We start from the raw sequence: 16,556 nt of genomic DNA, 5'->3' as shown, positions 1-16,556 counted from the left end.
TGCTGCAGTCAGGCCACACCTCCCAGTCCAAAATTATGGCCCCACAAATGTAGGAAGCCTAAAAGCAATTACCAATAAGCATTTATTATAAGCAAATGCAAATGGAATTGGAGGGTTTTATGCACTTGTACTCTGCAGTTATTTGCTGATTTTTAACCATGAAATTTGCTCAAACAATGTCACTTATAACCTTACCCTCTGACAAACCCCCTGCCATCCTATGTGTGAGGCCCACCCCCACCCCCCGTCCTAAATGACAGTTCAAGGTTTTATTCTTTGGACAACTTTGAAGTTTGTAGAGTCTGTTTGTGGGCTCTGAACTAAAATAACCCTTTACTGTTGAGCAGGAAGGACACCCTTAACAGTCTCACCAATCATTTATTGTATTTACAACATAATTATAGCATACATAACAATCAAATCTAAAACGATTATAAACGTGTAATCAGTATTGCACTTTAAACCTTCAAAGCAATTTACCATGTAAGGCAGTCAGATAACAAGGACAGTGTATTTGTAAGCAGTCTTCATTGATAAGTGCTTTCTCGTGTGAGTTTCCAGCAGCGCAGTTAGGAAGAGTTGGACTATTGTTTTTAGGTGGACCGTGTTCTCAAAGCCAGCTGATAGTACATATCGGTTTTAGGTATTTTGAACACAACAAAAAAAAAGATTTGTGGGAAAATAAAAAAGTAACTCACAAAATTATACATTTTCAGTGCAGTTGACTCGACTTTACCCCAACGATGTCACGTGTGGGTCAGACTGGGACAGACCATTTGGACACATGTCATAAAACTCCTCGGACAAACTCTTCAAATAATTGTTTAGGATGAGGCTCCTTTTACATGACTTCATTGCCAGCTCTTTCAAGTCAAGTGTGTTGGTCCCAAAAGTACCACAGCCTTTTTTTTTTCTTTTTCCAATGGTATAAAAACACACACAAAACTAAAAAGGTGTGGCAATAAAGAGGGAACAAATCAAATAAATACATCTTTGTGATACTTGGCCTGACCAACACACATTTTCAAAATAATCCAGCCGTTTTAAAGTTACCAAAACTCGAGCTAAGAAAGACGCTCCAACAAATGCAGCTAAAATTTTAAATATAAAATCACTCACTATCAAAGTTCAATAAAACTCTTGGAAAATACAGATTTCTAGTAAAAACGTATATCATCTTTGGCCCTCTCTTTACATGACTTTACGTCTTATCAGTTTCATACTAAAAATGCACCATAGATTTACAATTTACAATTCCTGTGGCAAGATTGATATTTTTAATACATCTATTAGAAATCACCACTAGGTGTCATTAAAGCCACAAATTGATTAATACACTCTGCTTAAAAAAAATAAAAATGAAGAAGTACTCAATAAAAAAAAAGTGACAGGACTAAAACTTTACAAATTAAAGTGCGCCTGTGGAAGGGGCTGACGTACGATGCACACATCATCAGCAGTGGCCATGTCTGAGGTGTTCAGTAACTACAATCACTTCTGTCAAGTTTGTGCTCCTTCTTTATTCCTTGAGTTTGCTTCTTTTCTTTTTTTTTGTCGCCTCAAGTCCCGCCTCCTTCGTCCTCTTGCTCCTCCATGTTTTTGCGAGCCATTCTCTCCCTCCTTTCCGCAAGACGCTGGCAGCGAGGACACTCTCTGCCCGGCTTGAAGCAGTTGCGGTGGTAGCACGCGTGGCACTCTGAAAAACAAGACAGGCAAATCTTTAATGCCAGGAAACAAACAGTGGACTTTTCTTTTTTTTTCCCCCCAGATAAGGATCTTCCTTGTGGAAAATAAACCGTTCACGCCCTTAAAGCCAAACAAATCATAACCCGTTCAACAGGTTTCTCTGAAGTGTCCCGGCGCGGCAGCCAATCGGAGACAAACGTGCGCAGTATAAAAAGGTGCAGAAGGCAAAGGCAGCAGGAGTGGAGGAGGAGGAGGAGGCCAGAGCTGATATCATGGGAACTGAACACCATCCACTAGTCCTGTCCCAACTAACTTAATACTTAACAAATTAAGTGATTGAAAAAAACAAAAAAATAAACAAATGGAAGAATTTAAAAACAACTTTATTCAATTTCATCTCAAATCTGAGAATAATCTGGCTCAAACATTATGACAGACAAAAAACAAACAGTAAATAAACAATAAATAAGCAAAAACATCTACTTGATTTGTTGATAGCAATGACCTCACTCCTCCCTTTATCTCAAATGTAGAAATGTGTTTTACGTTTTTAATTCATGCCATAAAACTAAGCAGTAAGCACCTCCTCCTGCCCAACAGTCTCCACTATGCTACTATGATGAGCAGCAAAGGCACAAAAAGGAAATGTTAAGAGGAAATAGATAAAACTGCATGGAAACAAAAAAAACAACTGCTGAATAAAAGTTTCAGTCAGACGTTTTGGGGCTGGTATCAGTGTCCTGGCTCTCCTCACTGTGGGCACCTCCTGTGTCCAAATCCGTGATTCTTTTGCCTCTGGTTAACCTTCTGGCCTTGCGTGTTTTGTGCGATCTCCAGTGCGTCCTGGTTACAAACGCTGGCTGTTCTTTATCCACGACTACTCTGTTTGACTCACCGTCACATTTCAAGGACAATAAATCACCTTCCCCTTTCTTTGAAACATCACTTGCCAGTTCAGTGGTTTCTGTCGTTTTGGTCGGCCTTTCGTTTTTGGAAAAGCCTTGGACCAGTTTGGACAACCTCCACAATGCCTTTTTCTCACTTCCTTTTGCTACTTGGTCCAAACTGTCGATGCTACTGCAAGTTCCGCTTTCATTCGCTGCACCGTCATCCTCCTCAGTTTTGGATAATCTCTTTTTTAACTTTTCTATCTGAAGAGCTTTAAGTAGGTTCCCTTTTTCTTTTCCATCATCATCTCCCTCTTCCGTTGCTTCTCCCCTCCCTGATTCAGCTTCTCTTTCCTGCGCATCGTCTTTACTCTTCGATAAAGCTTTGATCAACCTCTTTGCGCTAAAAACATTTAGTACAGTTTTTTCCTGTTTCGCTTCAGCCGTGTCCACACTTGTTTTTCCTGCAGCTTTCGGCTCCTCTCCATTAGCGCGTGAATCCTTACTACGGTCAAAATCCTCCCCGCCCTCCCCTTGCTTCCTGTCTAGCGAGAGGAGCCGTGCGAGCCTACGGGGTTTGCTGATCTTCAGGTCAGTCCAGGTGACGGAGAGGGACAGACGAGAGGAGGGGGCGGCTCGGATGTCTGATACCGGGACACAGGGCTCACCTTCGCAGCGCTGGCACTTGCTGAGCTGGAAGGGGAATATGATGTCCTTGTCGTTGTTGCAAAACTCGCACACAAAGCCCTTTGCCTGGCACAGCTGTGGGGGGAAAACACACAAGATTAGATTCCAAACCAAGATTGACAAAGATTGACAAATGTGATGGAAAAAGTCTGAAAAATTTGACGGAAAAAGTCTGAAAAGTGTGATAGAAAAGTCTGAAAAATGTGACGGAAAAAAGTCTGAAAAATGTGATTGAAAAAGAGACAAAAATGTGATGGAAAAAGCGAAAAAAATGTGATGGAAAAGTCTGACAAATGTGACGGAAAAAGTCTGAAAAATGTGGTGGTAAAGTCTTAAAAATGTAATGAAAAAGTCTGAAAAATGTGATGGAAAAGTCATAAAAATGTGATGGAAAAGTCGGAAAAATGTGATGGAAAAGTCATAAAAATGTGATGGAAAAGTCATAAAAATGTGATGGAAAAGTCTGAACAATGTGATGGAAAAGTCTGAAAAATGTGATAAAAAAGCGACAAAAATGTGATGGAAAAAGTGGCAAAACTGTGACCTTGGTAAAGCTGTACTGAAACCATTTCCTTTCACATTGCATTCAGAGCATTAGGTCACTGCCAGCACCGTAAAATGTACAAACAGAAATGTTAAGAGCTAGAAGGCAGATAGTTGTACTTAATCTTTATACTTTTATCAGCACCAAATAAAAAAAGAAACAGCCATGCTGAGATTGGAAATAAAAGCAAATCCGTCGGATAAATATCAAGGGTGTAAATATCAACTTACCACACAGCCAGCTACGTGCCTAGTGCCAAGTTTGAGCAGTTCTTTCAATCGAGGGCCCAGCTCCCCGCTGCGAACAGCTGTGAGGTCATTGAGGGAAAATAGGTGAAGGTCTTCTGTGAGGTGACCAGGCAGAGGGTCAAACTGGTCCAGAACCCTGAAAAAGCAACAAACACGACGGATGAAGTGTGTTTGGTTACTTTGACGACAAAGAATAAACAAAAATAATGACTCACTCTTTGGCAAAGCGACAGGTCTTGAAGAGGTTTTTCATATGCAACAGCTGCACCCTTAAAACCTGGAACAACAAAAAACCATTTAGGTGAAAGTGTGAATGATGTGACCTCTCTGGAGCGCATATCGAAGTATACATGAGCTGATCACAACGTTATAATAGAGCTGTACAACTCCTCTTACCCGGACCGTCTCCAGCGCCTTGACCTTCTTGTACAGGCCACTGTTGATGTCGTTGGGGTTAAACAGAGGGTCTCCGGCGATCTTGCTGAGCAGGTCCCGGGCAAAGTTGCTGACATAATACTTGCTGAAGTCCCACTTCCTCAACACTCGGCCAGGTACAACAGCCTGCGCGTTCTCATGGCAGCACTGGCAAAAGTAGCGGCCCAGATATTCACAGTAGCGCAGTCGCTTGATGTAGTCTGAGGAAATGCACATGAAATGATCATTTGATCTCCCATTACTCATTTAGATTTACTCAATAACATGTGCTTGAGTAACTTTTTGAAGTAACTGTATTCCCTCTGTCTTGGTACAGCTGCATTTTTGCCCTTTTCTGCAAACTGCATTAGTGGTTTCTGTCTTCCACATTGTTTTACTGGATGCTTTTGTTAGTCTTTGCCGTGTTTTTGTGGAGTTTTTCACTGCAGAGAGTTCATAATGGCCCTGAAGCTTTTTAAAAGTAAACTGCTGACTTGTCAGCTAAACCCATTTGAGATTTACACATTTGTTGTTCTGAGACACTGAAGAGGCACCAAGAGTCTCTACACCTGTAGCACAGTGGAGGCGTCACAAGAGGAGATACAGGAAACAAAAAAGGGACAAACGAGGAGGTATCTGGACGAGACTCACAGCTAAGCCGCACATGCCTTCTATTGTTCTGACTAATGGACATTCACTGGAGAATAAAACAGATGAACTGCTAAGCTCTTCCCAGAAGATGGTGAAAGACTGTTGTGGAGCGGACAGAGCTGCGTAGGAGGAAGAGGAAGGAGGAGGTGGAACAGTGCAGGACACCACGCTCTGAAACAGGGACACAACCAGGAGGCCCTGCACCATATCAGAGGAGCACTAAAGGCAGCCAGCCAGGTTTCCACCAGGTCTTAGGGTTTCCTCTACCTCCAAAAACATGCTGGTCAGGTTAACCCAAAGTGGTGGCGCAGCTCAGGACTAACACCTGAACACAGTTTTGTTGTGCGTTTGTACAATGACAAGTAAGGCACTTTACTTACTTATTAACTAAAGTAGCTTTATCTCCCCACAGTCATTTTATTTCTACATAAAAAAGTAGAAGAAAAGTACTCTTATTTGAGCAACACAATTGGTCACTCTTTTGTGAGTAAAAATTTGAAAATAAATGAATGGCTTTTATCTCATTTTCATGAAGAAAACATCAGATGATTGATCTTATTGTTCTCTATGCCTCTACACACACAAACACAAAAAATTTAAATCTAACTGTAAATAGTACCTTTTTTTTTAAAACTTTGACCTGAATGTAAAAACCACGTTCTCACCCGGGTCGATGCGAGTGCCACAGCCAGCGCAGCGGTAGTTCTGTTTGGCGACGACCAACTTCCTTCTGATGGTTCAACAAAGAACAAACAGATTATAAAACGGTCGCTGGGGTCAAACACGCGATGACAGACATGGCACGGACTTGGGCGTAGGGTGAATGTTAAAGATGATCTGCGGTCGCGGCGGGGCCCACTCCAGGTTCCCTCGGACACGAATCCTCAGTTTGTAAATGTCAGCATGTTCGCCGTCGTCAGGGGAGATGGGCAGCGAGTCGGGAATGGGCAAGAGCTGTGGATATAGTTAAGTGGTCAGAGAAACTACCTCAAGAAATGCACGAGTAGGGCTGGGTACTGTTAAAAGACACCAGTCTGGTATTGGGGAAAAAATAAGTATCGAAAGTATGAACCGAAAAGATGTATAAAATCTTTATATTCAGGTTTTAATCCTGTTGGTCAAAACTGAACAGGAATAAAGATGAAAAAAAAAGAAAAAAAAGAAGAAAAAAAAGAAAGATTGGGGTAAATTTGGGGAAATAGGGGGGGGGGAAACAGAGGGAATATTTGGGGGAAAATTGTGAAAAAAATTTAAAAATAATTTTTTTAAAGTGTCAAATTTGGGGAATAAAAACTCATAGAATTGGGAAAATGGTGGAAAATGTTTTTGTTAAAAAGTAAGGAAAATATAAGTGTTTTTTTTTCACCCTTTTGTCGTTAAAGGAAGTATCTTGGTTGTTTCACCTCAAAAAAAAAAATGATACAAATGCAAAATACATTAAATTGAAGGAAAATGAATATATCAACATTATATATGACAAATAATTTAACATAGGTATTGAACAAAAAGGATTGTTCAGGTATCGGTATTAAATTATTGTCAAAGTACTGGTATCTACTTTTTTTTTTTTTTTTTTTTTTTTAACACAGTGCCCAGCCCAATGCACGAGGATCGCTTCAGTGATTTATTTGAAAATGGCATTACTTTCTGAGGAGCGTCGTGTTCTGGGACCAGCCAGTCGAGCTCCGATGCGGCCGGCAGCTGCATGCCTTCAAACTGCCGGAGCAAACCCATGGCCACAGACTCAGCAGAGTTGGACTGGAGGAAGCTAGGAGAGCTGCTGTTGAAGCAGAGAAAAGTAAAAGTCTCAGTGAGTTTTTTAGTTTTTATCATCTCTGGAGTATATACTGTATATTAATAATGAATGTTGTTTTGGAAACTCAAAAAGGTCAGCTGTAAACTTCCACTCTTTTTTTTCTTTACAGAAATGATGAAGTGAAAGAGGAAGAAGACTTACATGGACTCTGAACTGAGGAAGGACCGGCCACTAGAGCTCACGCTGCGTTTTATGTCTGCATCTGAAAGTCAGTTACAAAATACGTTTACACCAAATCACACAAAAACTGACCATTAACATACGTATAGAAGACGCCATTTCAAACTATCATTTTGTATCATTACTAATGCCAATTCTATATGTTAGAGAAACGTGCAACTTTAAATCAAGAAAAGCTCTTCCCGTGTGAGAAAGAGAAAACCCCAAAAAGTGCCCGCAAGATAAAGGAAGCAGCATGCAAAACAAGTAAACACCATCACCCAAAGACTGAAACGTTTAGTCTAACAATGTACACTCTGAAACTACATGCTGCAGTGTTTTCCACATGACTTGTTTAGAGTCTCTCATTTACGCAATAAACGGGCTTACACAGTGCAGAGATTTTGGAGGAAACATAAAAGGCACAGTTAATTAAAAATGGATTTCTCGAAGGATTATAAATTGTGTTTGAGGAGGTTCCCTCAACTGGATGCTTACATTGATTTCACCTTAATTACTCAGTGAGATTAAAAACAAGCACTGAGCGACTACATTAAAATCCATCATTTTATCAGATTAGTAAATAGTTGAATGAACTGAATAGATGGATGAGTGGATGGCATGAATAAATGGGTTAATCAGTCGAACTGAGAGCCTTCTGTAAACACTGTACTTACAAAGAGCCAGTTTCCTACTGCAGTCTCCTACAAGCACAGGCATATTCCAATTTTTACGCTATCAAGTCCCTAGAGCACTACCCAACAAGCAGTAACAAACAGCCAAGCACAGGATTAAGAGGAAGACGCCTCTGGCTCAAGTCCAAACTGAAAAATCTGCCATAGTCTTTATCTAAAAATGCAATCGGACTAAATTAGGATTAAGTTTGGCTTTGAATTGTAATCCAAAAAGAAGGTTTGGAAGTTTTTTTTACCACTACGACGACAAATTAAGTACATCTCCTGATCGAAACAAGATTTTTAGAAAGAATGTCAGCAACTGGGTGAGGAAAAAAAACAGAATAAACTAAACTAGTCTCAGTTTTGATGCAAGCCATTGAGGGGCTTCCTCTGAAAAGGCCTGCAGGCAGCACAGAGCCTCTCCTGCAGCAGGTACCTGAGAAGAGCGAGGCCAGGGACAGGGAGAGGCCGTTCTGTGACACTGCCAGCAAGGACTGACCCTCACAGCCATCTGAGAGACAGAGACACTCAACACCACCAGCACCACACTCAAAACATTAAACACTCTGCCATGCCGCTTTACAACACTGAACTTAGACTGGTGATCTTCTCTTGTTGTTTTAGTTTTATTAAAAAGGTGGTTTGAAGTAGAGTTTGGACTTGGAGGAATACAATAAAAAGGTACAAGACAGGAATATGTATTTTTTTGCTTAGCTTAGCCTTATTTAAAAAGGTCAAGGTTTTTAAGCACGAACTGAATCACCCAAAAGGGGACAGTGACACCCACATCTGCTTCAACACACCGGCTGATCTGAGGCGCATAGATAGAAGTGAGGAGGAATCATTTAATGTCAATGAATGATCAAAAGTGCCTGAAGATTTGTATGATCAGATGTGAAAAGGCGAATTGATAATGAAAAGATGATGTGATGAAGGGTGAAACATGGAGAAAACTTTGGGGCTTTTTACCTCGCAGTTCACATTCTTCTACCTCCTCCGCTGAGCCAGAGTCAGAAAGGCCCTGATACGAGTCTTGGGAGCTGCGCCTGGAAGTGCCGCTGTCTGTGGAGTGAAAATCTGGAGAGAGAGAGAGAGAGAGAGGAGTGTCACACGAGTCAAGTCAGATTGTTGTGGAAGAAGTAGCTGAAGTAGACGCACAGTTACTGGAAGGTGCGCAGGGCGGCACGCGGCTGCGGCGGATCTGCTGTCTGCGCAGACGGATCTTCTGCTTTAGCTGCTGGATCTCACAGTCGCTGTCGTCCTCCTCCTCGCCCTCCTCCTCCTGGCGCCGCAGGTTGTACTTCATTAATTCAATGGCTGCGATTAGGGATTCTGAGATGCTAAAATGAGCGTTCTCCTAAAAAGCCACAGAGGGAATAGCAAAAAAAAAAATGAAATGGCCGTGAAGAACAACATGCCAGCCATTTTCTGTGCTCTTGTATTTGAACAAGTGCAAACCTTTTCGAGGTCGGCACAGCTGCCAAAGTCCTGCTCTGAAAGGTAGCTGATGAGGCTCTGACCCTCTGAAGGCTTTCTGAACATCCCATCAGAAACACGTCTGCTCTGGGGCCCGTCTGTGTCAAGGCAAAAAGCAACACTCGAATAGAAAGTGATGAAACTAAACAAGCACACGTCTTAGTTGCGCCGCTTACCTGACTCCATGTAAAGAGAACTGGGAGTGCTGGCGTCACTGTGCTGCTGTGAGAATGGATTGTATTCCTTCATGGGGTCATCTCCAGCCAATTCTTAAAATAAAAAGATTTCTTAAGGATTTTGATCAAAACATAGACAATTTTATCTGCATGCAATGATAATGTATAACTCGCAGACATGAAACGTATGATAAAACTAAAACTGACTTTCCACTTATTCAAATGCTCTACTGAATGAATAAAAATAAATGACAATGAATGTTTAGACCAAGTCATACAAAACTGGGTGAATAATATGTGCATAAATGAAGAAACACAATGTAAAACCTGTTGGTCAAACCACTTGAACAAACTAACACGGGCCTAAACGTCAAAAAACGCACAAATGATTTGCCAAGAGTGGAGGGGGACGAAAAGGAAGGCACATGGTCATGCAGGAAAATGGTGGGAGGGGGTCGTATGATGGAGTACTGCCGAACTGCACTGCCAACCTGCAACCGGATCTTCAATAATTATGGTGATTTTCCGCGGGCCACCTCCTTTGCACGATTAGTGGGTGTGGGCGGGGGAAAAGATACGGCATAAAGACAGTTACCCAAAGCCATGAAGCAGAACCCAATTATAGAGAGAAAAAAGTTGAATCATCGAAGCAGAAAGAGGATCTTACAATTAAAGGAGTGGACACCTGGTCCTCCCAAACATATTGTATTCTATGCCTTACACACTATGTAATTTGACTACTTTTAGTTACATGTAACTCACCATTCCTGAGTTTTTGATTGATTCCCGTATCAGAAAACGATCGGGTGTGCCCTCGAGCCCCCCGGCCAGGCCCTCTCTGTCCCTCAGAGAAAGATGAACGCCTGGGTGGGGGCGGAGCCAGTAAATTGTTCATTGGATTCTGTTCCTTCACTTCTCCTTGATCGCTGCCGGGGGTGGAGCTCCTGGAGTCCCGGCGATTGCGTTGCCCCAGGTTACCAATAGCGAGATACTCTGGGCCGTCGTCGTAGTCGCCTTCACCGGAGTCACAGGTCTCATTTGGAGTTGGGGACTCGGCTAATGAGATGGAAGGGGCCAAGAGAGGCGCGGTTACCCCCGGCTCACTCTCTCCCGGCCTCGACACACACACCCACGGAGGTCCCGGGGTGTTTCCAGTGGACAAGGTGCCTGAAGGGGGAAAACAGTATGGGTATTAATACAGACTTTAATGATCAGTGATTATTTTTAACAAATAGAGAATAATTTGATATTATTGTACTACAGACTATTGGATTTACAGACATGCAAATACATATATAGTGAAAAAGTTGACAGTTCACGGGGCTGTGGCAGAACGCGCGGTTTGCGGGCATTTTTAACAGAACACGTAGATTCTATGATTAATGAGCTCAAACAATCCACTTTTTCGTAGTGCATATGATGGACAACTATTAATTCAACACTAAACTTTCATTTTGTTTTAGAACTGTAGTTCTACTAATGGTAGTTTCATCACAGAGTGAGCAAGAGAGAGTAAAGGATTTGTACATAATTTGGAATTCCAAATCAGGTTCTGTACATCAGAAGATACTGTCTTCTATTTGAATTATATTTAAAAAGGACAGTATTGCTACATCTTCGATTTTTAAATATAGATTTTAAACTTTTATTGACTATTTATAGAAATATAGCATACACTGCAGAATATGCCACCCTATACCATACTAAATAAAATGATATCCGTTTTTTCCTGGCTTCAGTAGGCGACTAAAAGCTTACAAATGGTTTGGCATTATTGAGTAGTTGCAAGTCTCTTTGGACAGGTTCAGTAAACTTGCCAACGTTAACATCTCTGATCAGCAGAAACCACGTCAGAACCGCTCATGCAGTGCCTCTCGAAAGTATTCATACACTTTTGTCATGTTTACAACCCTAAACATAAAGATTTTATTTTGATTTTTTTTTACTGAACGTTCAAACACAAGTAACAGACAACTGTGAAGTGAAAGCAAAATGATACATGATTCTGTTATTTTTCTAAAAATAGAAAAGTGAAAAGAGGGGCTTGCATAAGTATTCATACAGCATTTTCTGAGTGCATTAAATTGCCTTTATAACATTCCTAATGACTCCAGAATGTTCACACCTTGGCCTAACGGTTAAATAGAGGTCACCTGTGTGTAATCTACTCTCAGTATAATTTCAGCTGTTCTTTTAGGCCCTCAGAGCTGTGGTCGGAGTGTATTGGTCACTAAACAACATCATGAAGGTCTAGGAGCACCAGAGAGGTCAGGGATAAAGTTCTGGAGAAGTTTAAAGCAGCATTAAGTTATACAAAGATTTCTCAAGATTTGAACATCTCACGGAGCAACTGTTCAATCCATCATTCAGAAATGGAAAGAGTATAGCACCACTGCCAAGTTACCAAGACGTGATGATCGTCCACCTAAAATATCAGAGCGAACAAGGAGAGCACTGGTAAGAAATGCACCCAAGTGCCCCAAGATAACTCTGGAGGAGCTGTGAAGTCCTGCCGCTGAGCTGGGAAATCTGTACATGGGACAACTATAAGTCGTACTCTACACAAATCTGGCCTTCATGAACGAGTGGAAGAAGAAAGCCATTATTGAAAGGAGGCCATAAGAAATCCTGTTTGAAGTTTGCTAGAAGTCATATGGAGGACACAGCTCCATGTGGAAGAAGGAGCTTAGGTCAGATGAGACAAAAATTGAACTTTTTACCCCAAATGCAAAACGTTATGTATGGCGCAAACCTAACACTGCTCATCGTCCTGAGTGCACCATCCCCAGTGTCAAATATACGGGGGGGAGCATCATGCTGTGGGGCTGCTTTTCCTCAGCGGGGACTGGGGAGATTGTAAGAATAGTTGAAGATGGATGGAGCCAAATACAGGGACATTTTGGAGGAAAACCTGCTGGAGTCAGCAAGAGAACTGAGGCTGGGGAGGAGATTCACCTTCCAGAAGGACAATGACCCTAAACACAAAGATAAATCAACAATGGAATGGTTCAATAAAAACATTAATGTGCTAGAATGGCCCAGTCAAAGTCCTGACGTAAATCCTATTGAAAATTCTGTAGAATAATCTGAAAACTGCTGTTCACATACGCTCTCATTCTAATGTGACAGAGCTTGAGTTGTTTTGTAAAGAGGAATGGGCTAAAATGTCAGTCTATACATGTGCAAATCTTGTACAGTCAGACCGGTTTTCTATTTTTTGAAAAATAACAGGATCATGTATCATTTTGCTTTCACTTCACAGGTGTCGGTTACTGGTGTGTGAACGTTCAGTAAAAAAATAAAATCTTTATGTTTAGGGTTGTAAACATGACAAAATGTGCAAAAGTTCAAGGTGTACGAATACTTTCGAGAGGCACTGTATCTGTGAGCACCCAATGACCACACGGTCCACCTGGAGAGGTCAGCCCTCTCCTCAATGACCCCAACCGCGCATCAAAGACAGAGAGACAAGGGCATCTGCCCGGTCAATTTAGCCATAGGATTTAGCCTCACAGTAAATGTAGCTATCCGTTAGCTTTATAGGCTAGCTGTCACGTTTCAAGCGGTTATTATCAAATATAAAGCTACAGGCATCACAAAACTTGGATTAGTTTGGTGCTCAGTCAAAACGGCGAATTTCGCCGAAAGGCAACAGATTTGCATGCATAGATTTAGAAGAGGTCTGAAAACTTTCTGAACTCACTTGTGCTGTAGCCCTTTTGGAGGCCGACATCTGTGGAGGGACTACAGTTGGGAGTGGCGGAGTCAGCATCGCCCAGCGAGCAGTTGGAGGTGGTGAGTCTGCGATTTAAAGGAGCACCTTTGGTAGTTGAATCAGCACTTCTCCACACCCCAGCCGCCCCTGGCAGGACACACAGGCTCTGACTCTTCAGCAGTCCCAGGCCTGGACAGCCCTTTAGTGGGGACAGCTGGTAAAGAAAACGGGAATATGAGCAAAACTATTTAAAAAACACCCAAAATCCAACTCAAGGTCCAATATTAAAACATTATGAGCCAAACATAATGCCATAAACATACCCCGACAGTGTCTATTTGAGCCAACCGCTTGGCATCATTCTGCTCAACAGCTTCAAGGCACTGAAACATAGCGGTAACATGAGGCTCGCTAAGCAGGAAGGCATCATCTGCAAAACATAGAATAAAATAAATCATCTCAACAAACTATCTCTCAACTGCCAACGAAGATAGAAACTCATTCAAATGGATTCCACTTTGGGATAAAAAGTTTTATGTTAAGTGTGAAATGTTACACTTGCCGTTATAGAACTTGCGCATGTGTCCCAGATGCCTGAGGAGAGGTCGGAGCTGTGCTGACAACTTGTGAACCTGGAGACTGTGAAGCAACCAGCGCTCTGCCTTGTAGCTTTCACTAGTATTTGATATCCCACTGTTGACTTCTGGTTCTAGGCGAATGAACTAGTAGATGTAAACAAATAATTGCACATTTTCAGTCCTTTTTGTCCCATGCAAAGTATTTAAACCAAGTAAACATACTGAATGTTCAGGCAATTTGTAGAACAGACCTGTTCAACATGTGGAGCCAGCAAGGGACAGATGAATCGAACACATGATACAAATGGCCAGTAGTCTTTCTGCCTGTAGTACACCTAAAACAAAATTCAAAGTGAGATGATCATATTTGTCATCTATTTTATGGGTACACTGTATAACAAACCCTAACATGTTGTACTCAGTAGTGAATGGAAAATGCTGATTGTTGAGTATGAAGTGCTGACCTGCTCATTCCTCAATCCGTGGCTGAGGATGTTGTTCATGTCTTTGTGCAAGCGCTGAAGGCCTCCATAGCGTGACCACACATTTGGGTTATTCGTGGAGACAAGGCCCTCCACTGTGGTCTTTAGACTGGAAAACAGCTTCCAGTGCTCCCTCCTGGCATGAAGACAGATGGGCATTGAGTAGAGACACAGAAGAGAAGAGAGCACAGCATAGCAAAGGAAGTGCGAGTGGCGGTGAAATTAAGAATATGAAAAACATCTATTCATGCATGTGTTTTGATTCAAGACAAAACATGTCTCTGCAGCGAAACTTTGGATGCCATTATCATTTACTGAAGTACAGTAAAGAAAAGCCTTGGTACAAACACTAATGATAAAACACAGTTGTGGATCTATGCTCCTGTCTCGAAGCTGAGAATCACGAGTTCAGCCACTGCAAATCAAATCACATCATGCTACATGCAATGAGGGCTTTAAAAGTAAAACAGGAGCTCTCTCAGGGAAGGAATTCCTGGTTTAAGCCGTTCAGAATTAGGGATTAACTTCGTTTAAGTGCGAGCCAGGGTTAAAAAAAAAAAAAAGTTTTTATCATTGTTATCCCAGAGTAGACAAAAGGCTGCAGAGCCAAAACAGTCAAGGCTATTACAAGAAGCATACATTGTTCTCTGCAGCCTGGTATTGTTAGGTAAATATAGCTTAAACACTGGTTTTAATCTCCTTCATTTCTAGTTAGCGTTAGCTTAGCATTTGGTCATTCTAGCTTGATGCTAAAAGCAATCAAACAAGACAGTGAAGTTGTTGTTGGGTTGTTTGTTGCTTTTCTCTCCTCGGGCCCTGTGATTATAGACATTTTGTAGCCAGTGGTGAAATGTTCTGATAAACCTGTGACAATCACGTTTAAGTTTCGATTATAAAACAGAAACCTTTTTAAATGTTTGCTAATCTACAACTATGGGGCCAACACTGAGTAACAACATATTGACGTTTCGAAAAAGACAGTTTTCATGGGAAGTCTGCTCCAGTTGTTATTAATAGTCAGGGTTTAAACAGCGTAATACTTTAGGTTAGTTTACGAGTGTGTCCTCTCTATGTGTCAGACCGACCGATGTAGCCGCAGAGCTAATGCTAAGCACCCGGTGACAGCCTCACTGACCTGCGCTCCTCCGCCTCTTCCACCGGCAGCTCCATGTCCGGCCCGCGGAGCCAAAACGCCCGATGAGACGCCAGCTTCTAAAACAGGCCAATCTTACCCGTGTGTCAACCCGAAAAGCAAAGAAAATGCGTGAACCTAGAGTCTTCCGCCATGTCTGTCTCTCTTGTACCGTTTACACACAGAGGACCAGCCCTCAGCAGTGGGCGGGGGTGTTCGCTTCCGGTCCATCCTTTCAAACAAAACACTTGACACAAAATATCGGTTAAATTCAACTAATGTAAATTATATGTCATATTTGCCCGACTGAGCGAGGTGCTGCTCTGTCAATTCCCTCACTGTGCGACTGATAAATGTCACATTATTGGCATAATGGCGACCTCCAGCATCGGCCGCTTGTCACATGTTGGCATAAGGCTGCCTTCAAGTGCTGTCGTAATTATGGTAAATACCACTTGCCGAGTGGGAAATTGCACATGAACACCACCTAATCTGGTATTTTCCGCTGAGAAACTGTGAAGATTTTATGATGCTCGAGTTCCCGAGATGAGATAACCTTTGACTTTGCAACACAACAGGGAGCAGCAATGGTACGTTTGTATGTCTGATAGCTGATTGTTACTATGCTTTCACCATTTAGCCACTCAATTTTAATAACTCTTTTTTCACACTTGTAAACGCAGTAGTTCGGCGGTTTATAGACAACTTTCTCACAAGAATGTATATGTTTTTAGTGCATTTGTATTGTGTGTGTGTTTTTTTAATTAATGTTTCACTTTGTTACGACATAAAAGCACTTGAACACAATGCACTCGGAATTTCCACTTCACTTGCACATGAAGGCAGCATAAGATTATTACAGAAGCGTACATAAACTCTTGTGGTGGGCCTCCCCGTTATCCACAAGATGGCACCACAGCACCACGCCACCTTAATATGTGCCCATGTAGCGGCGCTGGAGACCGACAGTGAACCGAGAGGCGACTGTAGGCCTATGTCAAGATCAAATGGCCTAGTAAGTGCATCAGGCAATGAGTGTTAGGCTACTCCACAAAGAATGCCGAAATTGCGTAATAATAATAATAATAATAATAATAATAATAATAATAATAATAATAATAATAATAATTATATTATTATTATTGTTGTTATTATTGTTGTTGTTGTTGTTGTTGTTATTATTATTGTTGTTGTTGCTTTTATTATTATATTAATCATCATCATCATC

At 41.7% G+C, this 16,556-nt stretch overlaps 1 protein-coding gene across 3 annotated transcripts; it reads right to left on the bottom strand.

Moving 5' to 3' along the window:
- Window positions 1-859: 859 nt before the first annotated feature.
- rubcn (rubicon autophagy regulator) lies at window positions 860-15,522 on the bottom strand. Of its 3 annotated transcripts, XM_079575417.1 has the most exons (22): window positions 15,332-15,522; window positions 14,179-14,332; window positions 13,966-14,049; window positions 13,699-13,858; window positions 13,460-13,566; window positions 13,125-13,350; window positions 10,184-10,588; window positions 9,913-9,960; window positions 9,422-9,514; window positions 9,228-9,343; window positions 8,928-9,126; window positions 8,739-8,846; window positions 8,206-8,280; window positions 7,075-7,135; window positions 6,762-6,897; window positions 5,926-6,071; window positions 5,783-5,847; window positions 4,449-4,687; window positions 4,268-4,329; window positions 4,035-4,188; window positions 3,242-3,335; window positions 860-1,696 (listed from the first exon to the last, which is right to left on the bottom strand). In XM_079575417.1, the coding sequence occupies exons 1-22, from the start codon at window positions 15,364-15,366 to the stop codon at window positions 1,560-1,562; spliced, it is 2,904 nt and encodes a 967-aa protein (XP_079431543.1). In that variant the 5' UTR covers window positions 15,367-15,522; the 3' UTR covers window positions 860-1,559. The 3 variants fall into 3 exon arrangements, with proteins under 3 accessions (XP_079431543.1, XP_079431545.1, XP_079431544.1); XM_079575419.1 differs by lacking the exon at window positions 8,206-8,280 and having other exon boundaries at window positions 861-1,696; XM_079575418.1 differs by lacking the exon at window positions 9,913-9,960 and having other exon boundaries at window positions 861-1,696.
- Between the last annotated feature and the right edge of the window lie 1,034 nt (window positions 15,523-16,556).

This window comes from Gobius niger (assembly GCF_951799975.1).
Source record: "Gobius niger genome assembly, chromosome: 17".
Lineage (NCBI taxonomy): Eukaryota > Metazoa > Chordata > Actinopteri > Gobiiformes > Gobiidae > Gobius > Gobius niger.
The sequence above is the reverse complement of the archived record's forward strand: the minus strand, read 5'-3'. Positions and strand labels throughout refer to the sequence as shown.